Source organism: Mus musculus, chromosome 9, assembly GCF_000001635.26.
Source record: "Mus musculus strain C57BL/6J chromosome 9, GRCm38.p6 C57BL/6J".
Classification (NCBI taxonomy): Eukaryota; Metazoa; Chordata; class Mammalia; order Rodentia; family Muridae; genus Mus; species Mus musculus.
The window spans coordinates 8,113,360-8,133,244 of NC_000075.6; the positions used below are offsets into that span (position 1 = coordinate 8,113,360).

The 19,885-nt window shown below is 40.2% G+C and overlaps 1 protein-coding gene across 9 annotated transcripts in view; it reads right to left on the reverse strand.

Annotated features, from left to right (window-relative positions):
• Cep126 (centrosomal protein 126) overlaps nucleotides 1–19,885 on the reverse strand; it is a 58,020-nt gene that overhangs the window by 36,900 nt on the left and 1,235 nt on the right. For 4 of the 9 annotated variants that reach the window (XM_006509862.4, XM_006509863.4, XM_030244275.1 and 1 more), the window contains exons 2-3: nucleotides 16,837–16,956; nucleotides 7,283–7,428 (exon numbers count right to left, since the gene is read on the reverse strand). In XM_006509862.4, the coding sequence (XP_006509925.1) occupies nucleotides 7,283–7,428; nucleotides 16,837–16,956 (266 nt within the window). Of the gene's footprint in view, nucleotides 1–7,282; nucleotides 7,429–10,041; nucleotides 10,506–16,836; nucleotides 16,957–19,885 lie in introns of those variants that run through there. The other 5 variants (XM_030244279.1, XM_030244276.1, XM_030244278.1 and 2 more) reach the window with 3 other exon arrangements.

The window sequence follows — 19,885 nt, forward strand, 5'->3', positions numbered from 1 at the left end:
ACTGAGAAATTTAACACCTTTTCCCAACATTAAGTCTCCTCCTAGCCTTTTAGCTTCAGTATGTTTCTGCTTCCACCCACATTCCATGTTGTCACTATAGTTACCCTTCTTATAAGCATATCTCAATGTGAGAGGCCCCTCTATTTTATATATCTGTTAGGAGTAGAAACATACCCAACACTGAGAAAGTTCTAACTTTCCTTACAAATAGAGTCAAACAGATAAAAACACATGAATGAGGCCTCTATTAAGGGGGATTCATTGGCATAACTTTATATTTTCCTCTTTTTTTCTGTCTAGAATATCAATCTTGTGATTGTGATTGTGTACTAGCAGCTACCATTTCCACAAGAGTAAAGATAGAAACCATGTAGAAATTGGTAGCTGAACGAAAGTAGACTCTTTGTTCTGAAACTTTACAACCGTGGAACCAGCTCTTGACCCTGACTTTAGGACTCATTCTAGAAGAGAAAAAAGTCCCTAGCATGTTTTGGTTTCTTTTGATTATGTCAGTGTTCTTTGCAGTTCCTGTTTATACTAGGATTCCTTACTGACACAGAAATGACTTACTTTCCAGTTAGAAAATGGCATTTTGTCTAGAGATGAGCTTTTTAGTATGGCATACAGATTTCTTCAGGAGTTGGCTCCAACTTACTTTTTTTAGTTTCAAGTTAATATTTTTCTCTTCTTACCACCCATCTGAAACAACTTCAACTTATGTTTCAGATACACTGAAAGACATTTCATTTGTATGAGCTGTTCCTTCTGTCTGGACTACTCTTTATTGTTCTCTTTGCCTGGTAAGATAGTGATTCAAGAATCATGTATGTTATTTTTCTAGAAACAATGACTTTGCATCTTGACATAGGTTTAGCACTCTTTCCTATGTTTCACAGTAGTTATACATTCTGTTATTGTACCAATAATACTGTTTAAGTTCTTATCCAAAATAGGTCGTGGTTTTAAGTGTTAAGAGTACAATTACATATTTCTGTAGTTCAGTATAGCTGGAGACAGATTATAACACAGTACAGCATATGATAGTTGGGTATACAATGGTACTGTCAGCTCTCTTTGTTTAGTGAGCTTTGATATATTGTTAGTTCTGCCTTGCTATTTAAGGTCTAAAAACGTGGATGTGATATAAATAATAAATATTTAATATTAATAAGTGAAACATTAAGTTTAATATGCATGTAATGAAAGAAAGAAATTGAATTTAAGGCCCATGATTCATACGGCTCATGATGACTAGTCAGAAGGTTGTACAGGCCTAAGACAGAGACCAGACAGGCTGGCACAAAGGCTGTTAAGTCATTCCAGGGACTGACTGGCCATAAAAGATAAGAGAGGCATGCAAGGGCAATCTTTGGACAAGCCCAGCTTGAGTTTAACCAGATGCTCTGCCCACAAAGATAAGCACCCTCCCTCTAGAGTTGCTGTGGTCCCGACCCACACATACCGCTTGCTGATGTTTAAACTGTTCAATTGTGTGTAACCGCGCCAATTTCCCCATCCCCTGACTTTTTTCCTATATAGACCCCTAACTTTTGAGCCTCAGGGTTGACTCCTCTGTCTCCTGCGTGAGATACGTGTTGGCCTGGAGCTCCGTCATTAAACTGCCTCGTGTGTTTTCATCAAGCCGGTCTCTCGTGATTCCTTGGTTACGTGCACTGTCTCGGGACTTGAGTGGGGGTCTTCCCACTGGGGTCTTTCATTTGGAGGTTCTACCAAGATCTGCATGACATCCAGGAACCCTGAAGACCCCTTGGAGGTACGTCTGTGTGAGTCTTATATGTCGCCTGAGTGTCTGAGTGTGGCGCCTCTGAGTTTGTGTTTGGTTTCAGTTTTCTGGCAGCTGCTGCTGTGGGCCATATAAGGACCCAGTGGCCGCGGTAGGAGATGCCCTAGGGCCGCAGGCTGCAACCCTAGAAGACGTTCCGAGGGTAGAAGGGAGTGGATGTAAAATCCCACCCTGTCAGGAAGGGAGTGAATGTGGAATCCCACCCCGTCAGGAAAGTCAGGAGAGCCTGGCTGTTATCTTTCGGAATGAAGGAGATGGAGTGCTCCTTCTACTGGTAAGGGAGTGGAAGCAAAATCCCACCCTGTCAGAGGTTGTGTTTGGCTGGCTGTTTAAGTCCAGACGCGGGCGAGTGTGTTTGGATGTGCTAGTGTCTTTTGTTTTTGTTTTGTTCTTGTTTTTTCTGATTTTTGTCATGGGACAGACCGTGTCAACCCCTTTGTCTTTGACTGAGGACCACTGGATGGATGTTACGGCAAGAGGACGGAATTTATCAGTGACAGTAAAAAAGAATCCTTGGCAGACTTTCTGTACCTCAGAATGGCCTGCCTTTGGGGTAGGCTGGCCACTGGAGGGACTTTCCATTTACCCACCATCAGGGCCATGAGGGCCATTGTTTTTCAGGAAGGACCAGGAGCACACCCAGACCAACAGCTATACATCACGGTGTGGGAGGATTTGGCAATGATCCCCACCCCAATGGGTCTGACCATGCCTCCCACCCACCCCGTTGTCCCAGCTCCAGGATCCCAGCTGTTCAAGAGAGTGATGTGAACGAGAAGCCGAAGCCGCAGCCGCAGCCTCAGCCTAAAGAAGATGGCAAGTGCAGCGCTCCACTGGCGCCTGCCCCTAAGATCTACCCCGAAATAGAAGAACCTGCTGAGTGGCCTACTCCCATGTCTCCACCCTACCCCTGAGCTCCCCAACCGGTACCTCAACCCTCGGCTCCTCCGGCCTCTCTTCCAGGGGAGGAGGTCCCTCTACAGGGCCAAAGAGCCAGTAGGGAGCTGCCCCTGAAGGACCGGCTAACTCCACTGTAGCGCTTCCTCTTAGGGCTGTTGGGCCATTCTCAGCCGATCAGAATGACTTACAACATTTACAGTATTGGCCCTTTTCTTCCTCTGATCTTTATAACTGGAAGATTAATCACCCTCCCTTTTCAGAAAACCCTGCAGGGCTTACAGGCTTGATAGAGTTCCTGATGTACTCTCATCAGCCTACTTGGGATGACTGTCAACAGCTTTTACAGACCTTGTTCACCACTGAGGAGAGAGAGAGAATTCTCCTCAAAGCTTGAAAGAATGTCCGGGATGATGCCGGACACCCTGTCCAGTCCCCGGCTGAGATAGATGAAGGATCCCCCTTGACCCGCCCTCAATGGGATTATAACACAGCACGAGGTAGGGAACGTCTGTCCAATTATTGGCGGGCTCTAGTGACAGGTCTCAGAGGTACCACACGAAGGCCCACAAATTTGGCTAAGGTAAGAGAGATTATGCAGGGGACGACTGAGCCCCCCTCAGTCTTTTTAGAGAGACTGATGGAGGCTTACAGGAGGTACACCCCTTTTGATCCTATGTCTGAAAGGCAGCGAGCCTCTGTGATTATGGCTTTTATCAGACAGTCAGCCCCCAACATCAGGAAGAAATTGCAACGGATCGAGGGATTACAAGATTATACTATAAGGGATGTGGTTAAAGAGGCTGAGAAAGTGTATCATAAGAGAGATGGAGGATGAGAAACAAGAAAGACAAAAGAGAGAGAAAAGAGAAGATGAGGACAGGAGAGACAGGAAACAGGAACAAACTCTGACTCGAATACTGGCCACAGTGGTAGGAAGAGATAGAAGAGGTAGGACTAGGCAGTCAGGGGACCTAAGAGATGAGAAATGGCAGGGGCCAAGGAGACCCAGAAGAGATAGACCGCCCCTGGAAAAGGATCAATGTGCATACTGCAAAGATAAAGGTCACTGGGCCCGGGAGTGCCCCAAAAAGAAGCAGGAAGCAAAAGTGCTGTCCCTTGATGATGATGAAGTCTAGGGGAGACAGGGCTCAGCCCCCTCCCCGAGCCTAGGGTAACCTTAAGAGTGGAGGGGACCCTTATAAGTTTTTTGGTGGATACTGGTGCAGAATAGTCAGCGCTTAAAACACCTATGGGTGAGATTAAAAACAGGAAGATGCTAGAGATTGGGGCCACAGGGCAGAAACCATATCCATGGACCACTTCCCGGACAGTGGACCTAGGGAAGAGTCAAGTAACTCATTCATTTTTAGTCATTCCAGAATGCCCTATGCCCTTACTGGGAAGAGACTTATTAACCAAATTAAAGGCATAAATAACATTTGCCCCCTCTGCACCAGAATTGTCCTGGGGGACTGAGACACCTCAGACCTTAGTGTTGTCTTTACAATTAAGAGAAGAGTATCAGATTTATCAAAATAGAATGAAACCCCCTGAGGGACTATAGGACTGGCTTACTCAATTTCCTCAGGCATGGGCCAAAACAGGGAGAATGGAAATGGTGAGACTAGTTCCCCTGGTGGTGATTGAGCTTAAGTCTGGGGCCATTCCCATTGGGGTCCGACAGTATCCCATGGGCAGAGAAGCACAGGAGGGCATACACCGCCGTATCACCAGACTGCTCCAACAGGGGATCCTAGTCCCATGTACGTCTCCTTAGAATACCCCCCTACTCCTGGTAAAGAAACTGGGGACAAATGACTATCGCCCCATACAGGACCTTAAGAGAGGTCAATAAGAGTTCAAGATATCCACCCCACAGTGCCCAATCCTTACAACCTGCTCAGCACGCTGCCACCCGGACAAACCTGGTATATGGTCTTAGATCTTAAAGATGCTTTCTTTTGCCTGAGACTACACCCTAACAGCCAGCCCTTGTTTGCCTTTGAATGGCGAGACCCAGAGAACAGAAGAACCAGGCAGCTCACGTGGACGAGACTGCCTCAGGGATTTAAGAATTCACCCACCTTGTTTGATGGAGCTCTACATTGAGATCTTGCCTCCTTTCAGGCCAACAATCCCCAGGTGACTCTTTCGCAATATGTAAATGACCTTTTGCTGGCCACAAGAACACGCGAAGAGTGTGAACTGGAGACTCAGAAAAGCTGGCCAAGTTAGGTGAGTTGGGGTACCGGGCTTTGGCTAAGAAGGCACAGTTATGTCGGACTGAGGTGACCTACCTGGGATATACCCTGAAAAAATGGACAACCATGGCTCACTGAAGCTAGGAATCAGATAGTGACACAGATCCCGACCCCAACCACCCCTCACCAGGTAAGAAAATTCCTGGGGACTGCGGGATTCTGTAGACTCTGGATCCCAGGGTTTGCTACTTTGGCAGCCCCATTATACCCCCTAAGAAAAGAAAAAGGAAAGTTCATTTAGACAGCGTGGCTTTTGAGACTCTCAAAAAAGCACTGCTACAGGCCCTTGTTCTAGCACTGCTTGATTTAAACAAGCCTTTCACCCTATACATCGATGAGAGAAATGGAGTAGCCAGAGGGGTCCTCACTCAGACCCTAGGAACCTAGAAGCGCCCAGTAGCCTATCTGTCAAAGAAACTGGACTCCGTGGCTAGCGGATGGATGGTGCTCCTGTCTGCAGGCAATAGCAGCCATGGTCTTGTTGGTAAAAGATGCTGATAAATTGACTATAGGCCAAAATGTGACAGTGGTAGCCCCACATGCCCTTGAGAGCATTATTCACAGCCACCAGACCGCTACATGACTAATGCCCGTATGACCCACTACCAGAGCGTGTTAACTGAACGGGTAACTTTCACTTCACTTGCCATTCTCAACCCCACCACCTTACTGCCTGAAGCTAACGAAAACCCGGTACACCAATGTGACGAGATACTGGCAGAAGAAACTGGGACTCGGCCAGACTTAACTGACCAACCATGGCCTGGGGCGGTGACCTGGTTCACCGATGGAAGCAGCTTCATGGTAGAAGGTAAGCGCAGAGCCAGGGCAGCGGTAGTGGATGAAAAGTCTGTTATCTGGGCCAGCAGTCTGCCTGAAGGAACATCAGCCCAAAGAGTGGAGCTTATTGCCCTAACTCAGGCTTTAAGGCTAGCAGACGGAAAGGCTATCAATATCTATACTGACAGCCAATATGCCTTTGCAACGGCTCATGTTCATGGGCAATCTACAGACAGCGTGGACTGTTGACATCTGCTGGAAAAGACATCAAAAGTAAGAAAGAAATTCTTAGCTTGTTAGAAGCTGTTCACTTGCCCCGTAAAGTGGCGATCATCCATTGCCTAGGACATCAAAAGGGAACCGTACCAATAAAAAAAAGAAATCGGATGGCAGACCAGGTAGCTAAAGAGGCAGCACAGGGGCCGATGGCTTTGATAATTAAGACCACACCCCAGCTGGTTGAGGAGATCACAGAAAAAGGGATCCTCACAGAAGAAGAGGGGCTAAAATATTTGGCTAATGTACACCGTCTCACTCACCTGGGACCCAAAAAGATAACAGAACTAGTCAATAGATCCCCTTACCATATCCCTAGATTACAAAAGGCAGTAGAAGACCTAGTGAAGAACTGTTGAGCATGTGCCCTCACCAATGCCGGGTCTAGTAGGTGCCATGGCAGAAGACGCTTACGAGGAGATAGACCTGGGACTTACTTCCTTGGGTGCGTGCGCCTTCTCGGGACTTGAGTGGGGGTCTCTCCACTGGGGTCTTTCATGTATATGCATGCTCACGTGTGTAGATATAGGTGTGCGTGGGTGCAAGTGTGTAGGTACAGGTGTGTGTGTGTGCTAGAGTGTCGGTGTAGAGGCTGGAGGTTGATGGTGAGTGTCCACGTTGTTTATTCAGGAAGGGTCTTTGAATTGAATCCAGAGCTACCCAAGACTAGCTAGTAGCTTGCTCTGGGGAACCTATAGGCTGCTCCCACGGCTGCCTGACTTTGACTTTTAAGTGGTTCTAGGTATGCAGACTCATGCCTCACAAATGCTTTCTTTATCTAGTCAGCCATCTCCTCGGTCCAATTATATTTAAATTCTTAATTGGTTGTGGATCTTAGACTATTGAATTGTATTACTTTGTAGACGTTTTGTTTGCCAATCTTTCAAATAAAAATTTGAAGCAGACTATGAGTAAAATGCCAGAATGACTATGCCACTCAATTCCTGAACCCAATTGCTAAATTTTCTGTTAAGTACTTACAAAGTCGATTTTAAAAAGACAAAACATTTTGAACTAGTGTGAAGTTGAAAGAAACTTGTGAGTGAATAGAGAACTTACCAATGGAGCCAACACAATATTTGCCAAATTCAATTTAAATCAAATTCCTGTTTTTCATTTGGTTAAAATGCTTGTTACTGAAACAGCACACCAGGCTGTTCCTACTTTTTAAAAAAAATTGTAAAATGTCATTGTTTACTTGATCTAAATATGATTACAACTTCCATTTTTATTCTTAGAATTATTCCAGAAATGAAGGTACCTGCTCTCCTTCTCTGAGAAACAGGAACGTGGGCACGCTGGAATTTTTCAGTAACTTCTTCAAACTTTTGCTTCCTCTGCTGCAGGATCCGTTCTCTAATTTGATATTCTCTTTCTTCTTGTTTTTGGCGTTTCTCTTCGAAAGCTCTAGATTTAACATATAAAGGACATGGAAGTGATAGACAGGCAGCTGAACAAAGCAGAACGGATGTCTGAAAACGCCACCACTAATGGAGTATCAACATTTTCATTTGACTTAGACACAGCCAATTTCAGACTTTTTAACAGGCCATTGGCTGAATTTCCATGTACTTATAAAATGGAGTTTCAGACCATCATTCAGACTTCTTGTAACTAAGAGAAGGCCTTGTAGGGTGGCCTCTTTCTGACTTCAGTCAGGCCTGCCAATGTCCCCACCTGCTGTGGTAAAAAGGCTTTCCTAAGAGCCACACTGTTTCTGGTATTCACTAGTGAGAGAAGCAGCCTTGCAAATTATGGGGAAGGCAAGGAAATGACTTCTTCCCACTTTACATCAAAGTTTAAAATTGGCTGTCATGTAAGTCTTACCTGTGCTAAAAATACAGTTTTTATTAAAAAGTTGGGTTTGGCTTCTTTTTTTAAATATGTAACCCAGAACTTTTCAGCAGACAAAGTTACAAACATCTGTGCTATAAATATCCAGTTTTAAAAATTATTATTATTGTGTGTGTATGTAGGGGTGTGGAGGTCAGAGGCCATCTTTGTGGCACTGGGTTTTTCATTCATTCCACTGGGTTCTAGGAGGTCAAACTCAGGTTTTAGAGTTGTGAGACAAGCATCTTTCTACTGAGCTAGCCTGTCTGCCTCAGGCCCTCACTTTTCTTAACTTTCCCCTTTATTTATAGTTTCTTCTAGGCTCTTTATTATATTTTCTCTATTTTAGTTGTATTACTTTAAACAGTTAAATTTTGTTCTTGAAAAATGTGTTTGCATTATTCACTAAGTATTTGATAAGAAGCAGGACTGCAATGCCAGCCTGGCACAGGTAGGAAAGTGTTCAAAGGCACTACTTTGTTGTGTAGGAACTTGGGGGACAGCTGGTTGAACTCTTTTAATGTTCTTTCTGTTCCAGGTTACCACTGGCCACTGTTAAAGGTCTATCTTGTCTATGCAACTGGTTATCTAGAGAACTACAGGATTGGGGGATAGCGCCTTAGGTTTCCAAGGGATGGTTTACAACTATTTACAATGGGATCTGATATCCTCTTCTGTCATGCAGGCATACATGCAAATAAAGCACTTATATAAATAAATAAATAAATAAATAAATAAATAAATAAATAAAATCTTTAAAAATAGGTAAGCATCTTTAAAAAAATACATTTCTATGCACATCATTATATAGTGAACAGCCCCCCCAAAAAATCACACACACACACACACACACACACACACACACACACACACACACACACACACATATTTTAAGGATAAACTCAACCAAAGAGGCAAAAATGACTTATATATCAAGAACTACAAAATACAGATGAAAAAATTCCAAAGGAAGCTAATCTACATTCATGGATTAGAAGATCTTATATCACTGAGATGTCAGTACTGCTATTTACAGATTCATAGCTGACAGACTGCTATGAGAGTGATTCTGTGTGACTTCTCAGGCTATATTTGAAATTTTATAGCATTTAACCTGCTGCTTGAGAACACTCACTTTAGGAAATACCAGGATGTAAACATTATTTTTGATGATCTTAAGATCACCATGTTGAGATGCAGCCCAGGCTAGCTAAAGAGAGACATAGCTAAAGGCAGAGAACTGCCTGATTAGCTTCCAGCAATATTGGCTAATCAAGCCCTAGTACAAAAGTCTGAAGAAGCATGATGAATTTCAAGTTCAACAGAACCTTTAGATCACCACAGATAAACTTCAGAATCACAGATAAAATCTGAGTGCAACAGCATTCTCAAAGGGACAATCAACAGCTACATAGTCAACACAGATCATCAGAATACACTGTTTATGTTAGCAAGTTTTAGAGGGAGTTATACAGCAGCAAATGAGCCATGGAGTAAGTCCAAGCTGATCGTTTTAAAGCCATTTAGCTGATATTTATTTGATCAGGGGATAAAGATTATAATGTAAATTACTTACTACTTTTGTTTCATTTGTTTTTGCTTTTGGAGAGATCTCACTATGTATCTGGCTGGACTGGAACTTGCTATGTGACCTGTCTGGATTAGAACTCAGAGGGATCTACTTACTGTACTTGGTCCTATTTACTTCTTTGTACATTGAAAAATGAAAACTCACACTCATTAGTTCTATATGGCATTCTGATTAAAACAAACAACACTAATTAGAAAGTCATATTTCATTTCTCCCTGGAGACATGACATTTAAGCTAGACAGGAGACAGCCATGAAAATTATGGAGGAAGGAAGCAATCTAGCAAAAGTAACAACAGGCAAATGCTCAGCTAGGAAGAGACAAAAACAGACGTCCTGCACGAGAAAGCTGAGAAAACACAGCCAACTTAGTAGTGAGGAACGGTAGGTTCTTAAGGTAAGAGGTGGTATGCTCCTTGCTGAAATATAAAGTTATTCTAATAGCAAAGATACCATTTCTACTATTTTATATCATTCCACAGTGGTCCTGTTCTCTGTATTAAAATGTGCCCAGAAGAGAATTTCACATCCAAGACTATAGAATATATAGTCTGAACTAAATGTGTTAAATGAAAGCACTGACAGAATATATCTGACCAGTAAGCCAATGCTTCAGCTCTTGACCTCTGTGGTAGGCGGATGACAAAGTCTCAATAAGTAAGTGCAGCAATGCTTACACTACAGTTCTCTCCTTATTCCATCAGGAGTTGCAGAGTTTCATTTACGTGGTGATGTGTCAGGAACTCAGGTAAATGCAGTGGGAATGAAGGAACAGATGGTGAGAGCACGAAAGAAGACTTCGCTAGCTCTGTAGGACTCAGACTGAGAAGATTGTGTCGTCATTACCCACTGTCTCTGGCTGAGCGTTCTCAGAAGACACAGAGTCTGCCTTGGAGTCTTGCGTAGTGTCTGCTCAGCATGTGCAGCTCTGTCTCATGGAGTGTGTACAGCATCTTAGCTCAAAGTGAGCTACCTCACTACAGCCAGATGCCAAGCTGTTTGTTTTGCTTTCCCACGAGTCTTCCACTGTGCAGGATCATTTACTCCTGCTGGAAGTATTCCTAGGAACAAATAACGTGCCATGGTAACAGTTTTCTGTAGCAACATAATAAGCAGTAGCAGTAAAAGTACCTGAGGCCCCAAGAGATAGTATGTGGAACTGGAGAGGTTGCCTTGTAATACTTTTCTTTTTCAGACGGGGATAATTATACCATTTAAACATGATACTTTAAAACTCTGCCATATTTTGAGGAGTTAGAAATGAAAAACTAGGGGTGAAAATGAAATTGGAAAAAGTAATTTTTCTAGGATAAAATATATCAAATGCTGGTATTAACAGCCGGTGAGGAAGAAAGTCAAGAAGCTATCCTGAGTTTCCCACGTGTGGAGAGGCATATGCTTCATATTACTAGTCCTGTTCTTGGTAAGATTGAAAATTATTTGAATTCCCAAATCTGTACTGAAATTCCTATTTTTTCAATGGGTCTTCGTCCACTTGGCTAAAAATACAAACAAAAAAAGATATTGGTGGAGAAAACATTCAAATATAGAACACTCATATTCTGATTTATCAGAAAGAATAATGCATACAATACAAAGAAAATGATTACTGCATTTTTCTAAAAGTTGTGATGTCAGCCAAAAATAAGAGTGTAACTATCAGTTAACTAAATAAAGCTCATAGCTATTAACCCTAAGATTAAGATCCTTAAGTCCTAGTTACATTTATTCTTAGGCTCAATTCTAGCAAATATTTCCTGTGCATTACACCGTAGTGTATTAAAAAAGGGCAATGGCACTTCCATAGGAGACATACTAACATTAGAGAGATGCTACTCTGGGCAGATAAGGCTTAGTTAAGCACTGATGTGAAGACACCCAATGAAACACTTCTGAGAACATGCTTCTATTGTTGAGTGGTGCTCTACCTACCTTCCTTCCTACCTACCCACCCACCTACCCACCTATCCATCCATCCATCTATCCATCCACCCATCCATTTATCCATCCATCCATCCATCCATCCATCCATCCATCCATCCATCCATCCATCCATCCATGTATTTATTTTACAAGAAGAGTCTGAAAGATGAAGAAGAGGAAGTTGATTGGCTAGAACTTTGAGACCTGAAGAACAACATGGTGATATGTTCTAGAATATATAAAGAGCTTAAAAACTTATCAAAGCCCAAGTAACTCAGTAAAAAACTTCAGAGAATGATCTGACTATACACTTCACAAAATGTGGAGATAAATATCCAATAAATACATGAGAAAATGCTCAATATTACTAGCCATCAGGGGAATAGAGGTCAAAGCTTCAAAGAAATGCCATCTTACCCCAGTAGAAGAATAAATTATAACATGAACTGGTAATAAGACCAGGGTCTGTGATGTGAATGAGGGGAGATGATGGAGGATCAGGGGAAGAGTAGAACTGTGACTGGTGTAGAAGATGGGGTACAAAGGGGGATGGGCATGACCATTGCAAGCTGCATATGTGTGTGTGAAGAAACAAAACCCAATGTGACTAAATCAATGTGCAAATAGATAATGGTTAAAAGAATTAGAGAAAAAACCATGAAAAGAACAGACACATGCAAACAAGTACCCAAAGTATACTCTACACCACTAGCCAGCCACTAGGCAGCTATCAACTTAAACCATGCTATACAGAATGCTAACACAGAAACAGCAAGAGCAGCAAACACGGCTACATACAAAGTCTGGAAGCCACACTGCTGTGGGCGCAGTGAACCACTTGGGAAAAAGGCTATAAGTATGAGGAGGCCATACAGACGAGTCAGTGATGTACTCCTTGCCATATATTCCAGAGAAATAAAAGATTTTGTTTATATGAAAATTATACATGAATTTACAGTTTATCTACACCACCCCTAACCAGAAATGACTCAGATGTCTATCAATGTGGAAACAGTTTTAAAAACCCTAGTTGTAGGGCTGGGAATGTGGCTCAGTGGAAGACTCAGTAGTAGAAGTTTTGTAATAAACAAACAAAACTATCACACACACACACACAAACTAAAACAACCAACCATCATCACTACCACCACCACCAGTAATAACAACCTCTTAACAATCTGAACCCATCATGTTTCTGGTATGAAATGTTACCCAGCAATACCAGTGAATAGCACAGAACTGTTCTGAGAGGGAAAAATATAACTTCCCAAGGTTGCGGATTACAATTTTATTTGTTTAACAGTGTAAAAAATGAACAAAACTAAAGAAAACTGCAAATGAAGACCAATAGATAAGGAGGTAGGAAGGGTTGTAGCTATGAAAGGGACACATGAATGGCCTTTGTGAATTGGCCATGTGAATGTCACTTTTCTGTTTTTGCTATCATACTATAATTTTGTAAAATGCTGTCATTGGAGGAAACTGGGTTAAAGACATATGGAAAACCCACAATTGCTAAAAAATCTGCAACTACTTCATAAGAAAGTATTGAGTACAAATTTAAGTATCTTACATAGTTGTTATTGGCAAAGACAGATTGCATTTGGTATTTTAATTTTCCATTTCAGCATTTTTAATTACTGAAGCTAAAATTGTATTATTTCAGTTTAAAAAAAAGAGTTGAATTTCTAAAAAGTTATTATAGTGAACAGTGGAGAAATTAGAAAATCTTCAATAGAAGAATTCGCCAATGTGACCTGTCAGAGGCCACTTATTGTACACTGCTTATGTGAATGAGAAAAAAAAGGAATACATCAGTGTTGAAAAGTTGATAATTAAAAGAGGACAGTGAAGCAGAATAGCTCAAGTACAATCAATACAGTAATATAGCAGCATAGGAGATGTCAAGCTATACCAGTGAGTCTAAGGTACAAGATCAAACTCTCTTTATTGATGTGTACAATGTGTATAAAAGCTTAAAGTGTGACATTATTCTAGAAAGATTTACATTAAAATATTAAAGAGTTTTCCTAATCTGTAAGAACTCTGACCACTCTCTTTGTAAGTGTCCCTGAATTCCGCCCCTCTCTGCTCAGCTCCAAGCCCTCATCCATGCTCATATGCCCACTCACTTGCCTAGAAAGTCTAATAGTTTTTCACCTTTTTTTTTGGTCTGTTTTGTTTTCATCTGCTGTTTCTATGGTATAATGAACTAAGATATAAATTTGATCATTGAGCATCTCTAATTTTGCTTTGTTGTTACAACCTAAAGATAATGTCTTTATAATCTAGCATGGGCAAATTTTCTTTACTTTCTTTAGATTGTTATACATACTATCTCCTAGTTTATGAAATAAACTATCTCCTATCATCTGATACTCATCCACATTTTCCTACATAACACCTACATACATCTTCTGTCACACTTTTTAATATTAGACTTTCCTTCTATTCTGCTTACATAAAGCACGGTTCCTCACCAGTCAGAATGACTAGGATCAAAAATTCATGTGACAGCAGATGCTGGCGAGGATGAGGAGAAAGAGGAACACTCCTCCATTGCTGGTGGAATTGCAAGCTTGTACAGCCACTCTGGAAGTCAGTCTGGCGGTTCCTCAGAAAACTGGACATGGTACTACTGGTAGATCCAGCAATACCTCTCCTGGGCATATACCCAGATGATGTTCCAACTGGTAATAAGGCCACATGCTCCACTATGTTCATAGCAGCCTTATTTATAAGAGCCAGAAGCTGGAAAGAACCCAGATGTCCCTCAACAGAGGAATGGATACAGAAAATGTGGTACATTTACACAATGGAGTACTACTCAGCTAAAAAACAATGAATTTATAAAATTCTTGGGCAAATGGATGTATCTGGAGGATATCATCCTGAGTGAGGTAACCCAATCACAAAAGAACATACATGATATGTACTCACTGATAAGTGGATTTCATCCCAGAAACTTAGAATACCCAAGATACAACTTCCAAAACACAAGAAAATCAAGAAGGAAGACCAACGTGTGGATACTTCATTCCTCCCTAGAATAGGGAATAAAATACCCCTGGAAGGAGTTGCAGAGACAGGGTTTGGAGCTAAGATGAAAGGATGGACCATCCAAAGACTGCCCCACCTGGGGGTCCATCCCATAATCAGCCACCAAACACAGACACTACTGCATATGCCAGCAAGATTTTGCTGAAAGGACCCTGATATAGCTGTCTCTTGTGAGGCTATGTCAGTGCCTGGCAAATTCAGAAGTGGATGCTCATAGTCATCTATAGGATGGAACACAGGGCCTCTAGTGGAGGAGCTAGAGAAAGTATCCAAGAAGCTAAAGAGATCTGCAACCCTGTAGGTGCAACAACATTATGAACTAACCAGTACCCCCCCCCCCCCCCCCCCCCCGGCTCGTGTCTCTAGCTGCATATGTAGCAGAAGATGGCCTAGCCGGCCATCATTGGGAAGAAAGGCCCCTTGTTCTAGCAAACTTTATATGCCCCAGTACAGGGGAAAGCCAGGGCCAAGAAGTGGGAGTGAGTGGGTAGGGGAGCAGGGCGGGGGGAGGGTATAGGCGACACTTTTGGGATAGCATTTGAGATGTAAATGAAGAAAATATCTAAGTTGAAAAAAAAAAAAAAAGCACGGTTCCTTTCATGTTCCTTGGCTAACATGTGGCTAACTATTCTTCCAAGAACCCTTTCTTGTCCGATAGTCCATGAGATGTGCTTCTGTCTACTTCATAGGAGATTCAACCCAGTATCACTGCTATCTTTAATTATTATATTATTAATGACTTGATAGTAAGAATCTTGCTTTTTCTTTCTTTCTCTCTTTCTTTTTAAAAAATTACTTGGCTATTTTATTTATTTACATTTCAAATGTTGTCCCTCTTCCTGGTCTCCCCTCTTCAAACTCCCTATCCCATCTCCCCTCCCCTTTGTCTCTAAGAGGGTGCTCTCCCACCCACCCACCCATTCCCGTATCACCCTTCTAGCATCCCCCTATATGTCTTTTATTATTAATCTTCTAGAACAAGAGTTTTTAGAGATTCCCTAATCTATGACATGTTAAACAGTTAAAGATAACTTCCCAGTTTGATGCCCCAGTGTAGGGGAATGCCAGGACAGGGAAGAGGGAGTGGGTGGGTTAGGGGGTTTTTCAGAGGGGAAATGAGGAAAGGGGATAAAATTTGCAATGTAAATAAAGAAAACATCTAATTAAAAAAAAAAGAAAATCTATGTGGAAATGTATAGCCATTTGGAAATTTAAAGAAATTGTTAGCAATAATATTAAATAAGTTTTTTTTTTTAAAGATAACTTCCCAAGATAACTGAAAAAAATGGTGGGTACTTAGCCTCTGTCCAAAGGAAAAAATGCTAACTACTAAAATCCTTTGATATCACCTTGAGCAGAACTAGATAAAAATCTATAATCATCTTTACTAACTCTTGTCATGTGCCTTATAATGTCTTCAGGAGTCAGAAAGTAACAGAAAAACAGAAATATATGAACGAAACCAAAATAAACTTCATTAAATAATTTTAACATTGTTAGAGAAAGAAAGGATTAAGCTCAAGAGAAATACAATGTAAGAAAAAAAAATTACAGGTAAACAATTTTGTATTCCCCAAACGGGACTTGCAGCATATGCCCAATGATGAAGTTAGTAAACTCCAGGGATCTTCTACTATCATAGATTACAAGAATATGGATAAGGCTATAATAAAAAAATTAAATAATGGGTAGCCACTGTGACTAAAAAAGTTGAATAACAAAATGTTATTAGATGCTAGATATGGCACAGTGGTCAAGACTAGGAGGCTAGGAACTGAGGCTAGGAGCCAGTGTGGCTCACAACAGTGTGGTAACTGCAGTTTCAGGGACTCTGACAGCTCCTGGACTTTGTGAGTGCATGCATGCATGTAGTGCTCTTACATACATTCAGGCAAGCACTCATACCCACTAAATACAAAGGACAACAAAACCACTATCTTTAAAATTTTAATAACTAAAGTCCTAAAAATGATTAAGAAGTGGTTGGATAGTTTTCATTTTACTTCATTTTAGTTTATAGTTTCTACAGACAGCCTTTTTTTGATAATGATTTATAAAATTTGATTTATATCAGTACTCATCTCTCCCCTCTTTTTATAATTGAATGGAGGAGGGTAGCAGATAAAAATTACATAAGTTGAATAGTAAATTAAAGCCAAGTTATAGTCTATTTGTAGTTAAATTTCTTGTTCTGTATCAAGAAAAAACTGTGATGATCACAATCCATAAACTAGAATATAGACTTGGTCCTTTAGGCAGAAAAATAAAATTTACAAAATTATGAGACTTCATCTATCATTTGTTTTATAAATAAATCGTGGTCATGACTCAAGTACCTCAAACTAGAGAAACTATTATGTTAGGATGAATTTGCATTTTTATACTTCTGAACAAAATACAACTACTTACTTTCTTCTCCGGTTTGACTCCATGAAATATTTACGTGCTCGATTCCGACATAGTTTTTGTTGCTGTAGTAGCATCTGGCGTTCTTCTTCTAAATTTTTCTCAAGATGGATTTTCATATCTCTAGTGATGCCATTTAGTTAAGAACAACAGTTTACATATTTAGTGCATGTCAAGACTGTCTGATATAACTAGAGCCTCATGGTAATAACATCATAAGGCTCTTGTGGGACAGCTAATCCGTGTACATGTTAGTGTTAGTATATGTCCAGAAAATGTGAGATTAATCTCTTTATATACAAACACATACACACACACAACTTGGCATATGAATTTTAAGGTATCCTTCACTTTCCATGAGGGGAAAATAAACTAATTTTAGAAATCACAAACTTATATAATAAAGATCCATATTTTTGTTCATTATACAGATATTTGGATAGTTACTAGTAAAGTATCTTCCTTAGGTTTATATGTAAGGAAATGAAAGATTTTAGTAACATGGAGTAGATGAATTAAATGCTTCAATAAATCCTTTAGTCTACAGTGTGAAATTTATATGCAAATATCAACAATAATGTTGTGAATTATCTCCAAAGATTCCTGTTGATGGCTTATGGAAAGACACAAGGAAAGATATGTGTCATTATGTGCTTATAAAGCTTTTCTGGAGGAAACTGTGTATTTTGGTGATCCTAGTAATTTGAAGTTTACATATAACTAGCCATTCCTTAAATTGCACTGACTAGATTGGCTTTCCCAATTTATTTGGGTTTTGTTATCAAATTTATCACAATATTTTTGTATTTTTCATGACTTTGAAATTTAATAAATGACCAATTTAATGGTTCTTAACTTTCATAGTGCTGCAACTCTTTAATATAGTTCCTTATGTGGTGGTGACCCCGATGATAAAATTATTTTTGTTCTACTCCATAACTGTAATTTTGTTAGTTATGAATTGTAATGTAAATATCTGATTTGCAGGATATCTGATTTGCAACCTCTGTGAAAGGGTCATCTGACCTCCAAAGGGAGCATGACTCTCAGGCTGAAAACCACTGACTTAACTGTCTAGCACCCCACATAAGACCTAGAAATGAGTGAGATTACAGCAAAGTTCCAGATTGTAGAGCATGAATACTTGCCTATTTTATAGAAAACAGCTGGTTAAAGTTTCCCCAAAGGCTGAGGGCCAAAGTTGGTTTGTAAATGTAGACTTACAAGAAATACATACAATAATGTCAGGGTATATATGATTTGTTAATTCAAAATGTGTTAATTTCAATAGTATTTTTCATCAATATTATAAAGAAACTATTATCTATTTCAGAATAATCAAATGTATATGAACTCCTGTCTGAGACTTTACCAATAATCAAATGTATATAAACTCCTGTCTGAGACTTTACCAATAATCAAATGTATATGAACTCCTGTCTGAGACTTTACCAACCTGTCTGAGTTTGTTTGTAACAGTTTTGTCATTTGTAAACATTTTGCCTTCATTTCAACTAAAATCTGGTACCACATCAATACAAACTCAAAGACACACATGTAATATTTTTAAAGGTGCCTTCTGAAGGTTTTATAAACATGATATAAAAGGGAAGGAAATATGGGTTTTAACTTTATTAGGATCAGACTTCAAGAAGATGATTAGCTTTTAAAAGTCACAAGCCATCAGTAGAGGTAAATACAACTTTCTCCTTTCAAGAAAACATTGTAGGAAGGACAAGCTTAACTTACTTTGTGTCAGTTGACAAGGGCAGGGGAGACTGCATCAGATGGGAACTATTTTCTTCAATATGTTTAAAATCTTATCCCAAGAACATACAGAAAAATTACAAGTGTAATAATGTCCTGACACCAATATATTTCCAAATTTATCCAGATAATCCTACTACATATAAAATCTAGTTCCTATATTAGCATATATACTATATGGCATATATAGTAGAACAGTATGATCTTGCTTACTACACTATAATGTTTCTGTCTTTCTATCATCTAAAAAAATGGTATAGAAGTTTTTAGATAGATGCTTAATTTTTTTTTGCATTATCAAAACAATTTACCCTAACATCTACTCCAAAGAATGTAGTTTTTATATAGTTAATATTACAAAATAAAGAATATTATGGGCATCCACTTCCTCATTTAGTCTTTCTCCAATTAGGTTATCAACCCAAGTAGCTATCATACAATGCATTCTCCTTGTCAGATCTAGTCAAACATCTTCCTACTGCCTCCACTTAAAACTCTTTCACCGTCTCTTAGAACTTTGACTACAGCCATTCTTTTAAATTTTGTCTCCTTACTCCTACTTGCTCTGCTTAATGTTCTTATCACATAAATTAAAAAAATGGTATGTCATTAACGAAAATAACAGGGGAGAGGGATGCTTTGTCACGAGCCATTTCCTTACATCCTGATTTAGAGACAAATTAGAATAATGTAGTAAGAGTTCAGTGTATAAAAAGTTACAATGCCAGACAAGTGGAGCCTTTAATCCCAGCACTCTGGAGGTAGAGTTCAAGGCCAGCCTGGTCTACAGATCGAGTTCTGAGACAGCCAGGGCCACCAGCGTCAACCCCCCCCACCCAAAAAAAAAAAAAACACAATGTCAAAGGTGAAGAGCTGAATTCATAAGGCAGAGTACTTCAGAGTACACTTTAAGAAGACAGTTTGTGGGGCTGGTGAGATGGCTCAGTGGGTAAGAGCACCCGACTGCTCTTCTGAAGGTCCGGAGTTCAAATCCCAGCAACCACATGGTGGCTCACAACCATCTGTAACAAGATCTGACTCCCTCTTCTGGAGTGTCTGAAGACAGCTACAGTGTACTTACATATAATAAATAAATAAATCTTTAAAAAAAAAAAAAAAAGAAGACAGTTTGTGGAAGCAGCAAGAGGAATGACAAGAAGACAAAAGCTAGCAGCTGCTACTGCCTAGGCTACTGTTCAGAACTCAGAATGACCCAGGGATGGAAGACAAGTTCCTGAGGAGAGAGTATTTGGGCATTAACGGAGCCCTAACGTACCTGCATTCT